General features: G+C 34.8%; 1 protein-coding gene across 1 annotated transcript; it reads left to right on the top strand.

Annotated features, from left to right (window-relative positions):
- The first annotated feature begins 44 nt into the window (after window positions 1–44).
- On the top strand, window positions 45–416 carry LOC122272448 (ATP-dependent DNA helicase PIF6-like). The gene has a single exon (XM_043056176.2). The coding sequence runs from the start codon at window positions 45–47 to the stop codon at window positions 414–416; it is 372 nt and encodes a 123-aa protein (XP_042912110.2).
- Window positions 417–842: the final 426 nt, after the last annotated feature.

The raw sequence follows: 842 nt of genomic DNA on the forward strand, positions 1-842 counted from the left end.
GAGTGCCTGCACATAAATTAGAATTGAAAATTGGAGCACCAATTATGCTTTTAAGAAATTTGGATCCACCTGCATTATGTAATGGAACAAGATTGATTGTGAAAAAATTGATGCCTAATGTTATTGAAGCTATGATTATAACAGGACATTCAACAGGAAATAGTGTGCTTATTCCTCGCATCCTCATCATATCTTCAGACAATCCGTTTCAGTTTAAACGTCTTCAGTTTCCTGTTCGACTTAGTTTTGCGATGAGTATAAATAAATCTCAGGGACAATCTTTAAAAGTCGTTGGTCTTGACTTGCAGAAGCCTTGCTTTTCACATGGACAGCTTTATGTTGGCTGCTCAAGAGTTGGTGATGAAAAGAACTTATATTTATTGGCACCAAATGGAAAAACTAAATATTGTTTATAAAGAAGTTTTACAAGAATGGGAAGAATTATATACTATTTGTATGCTGACTGACACAAGTTTTATTTTATTGCTGTTTCTTAAATATGTTGTTAACTGCGTTTTAATTTTCAGCTATTGGCCAATGATGATTTCGAAAGCAACTTTTGTATGCTTTTACAATTTCTGAGGCCATAAAAAAACAAGTCTCCACCTGATAGTTATATTATAGGTTAGGTTACCATAAGCCTTAGGTTACCATATCAAAGTTACATCTTCAAACATCCTCAAGAGCTTTTACACATCTGCAGCAAAACTGGATATGAAGACAAAATTGCAGGACAGGAACACTTTAATTGTCCACTAATCTTCAGATTTCCTGCTATGTTTTAAAAAACTTTATTTGTGAAAACCTTTAGCGTGGCGGACAGCTGGCCGCCTTAAGCGGCT

The sequence above is a fragment of the Parasteatoda tepidariorum genome, chromosome 4 (genome assembly GCF_982258835.1).
Source record: "Parasteatoda tepidariorum strain Cologne lab strain chromosome 4, Ptep-v5.0, whole genome shotgun sequence".
Lineage (NCBI taxonomy): Eukaryota > Metazoa > Arthropoda > Arachnida > Araneae > Theridiidae > Parasteatoda > Parasteatoda tepidariorum.

Coding starts and splice junctions, on each gene's coding strand:
- LOC122272448 (XM_043056176.2), top strand. CDS start 45: ATGCTTTTAAGAAATTTGGATCCACCTGCATTATGTAATGGAACAAGA.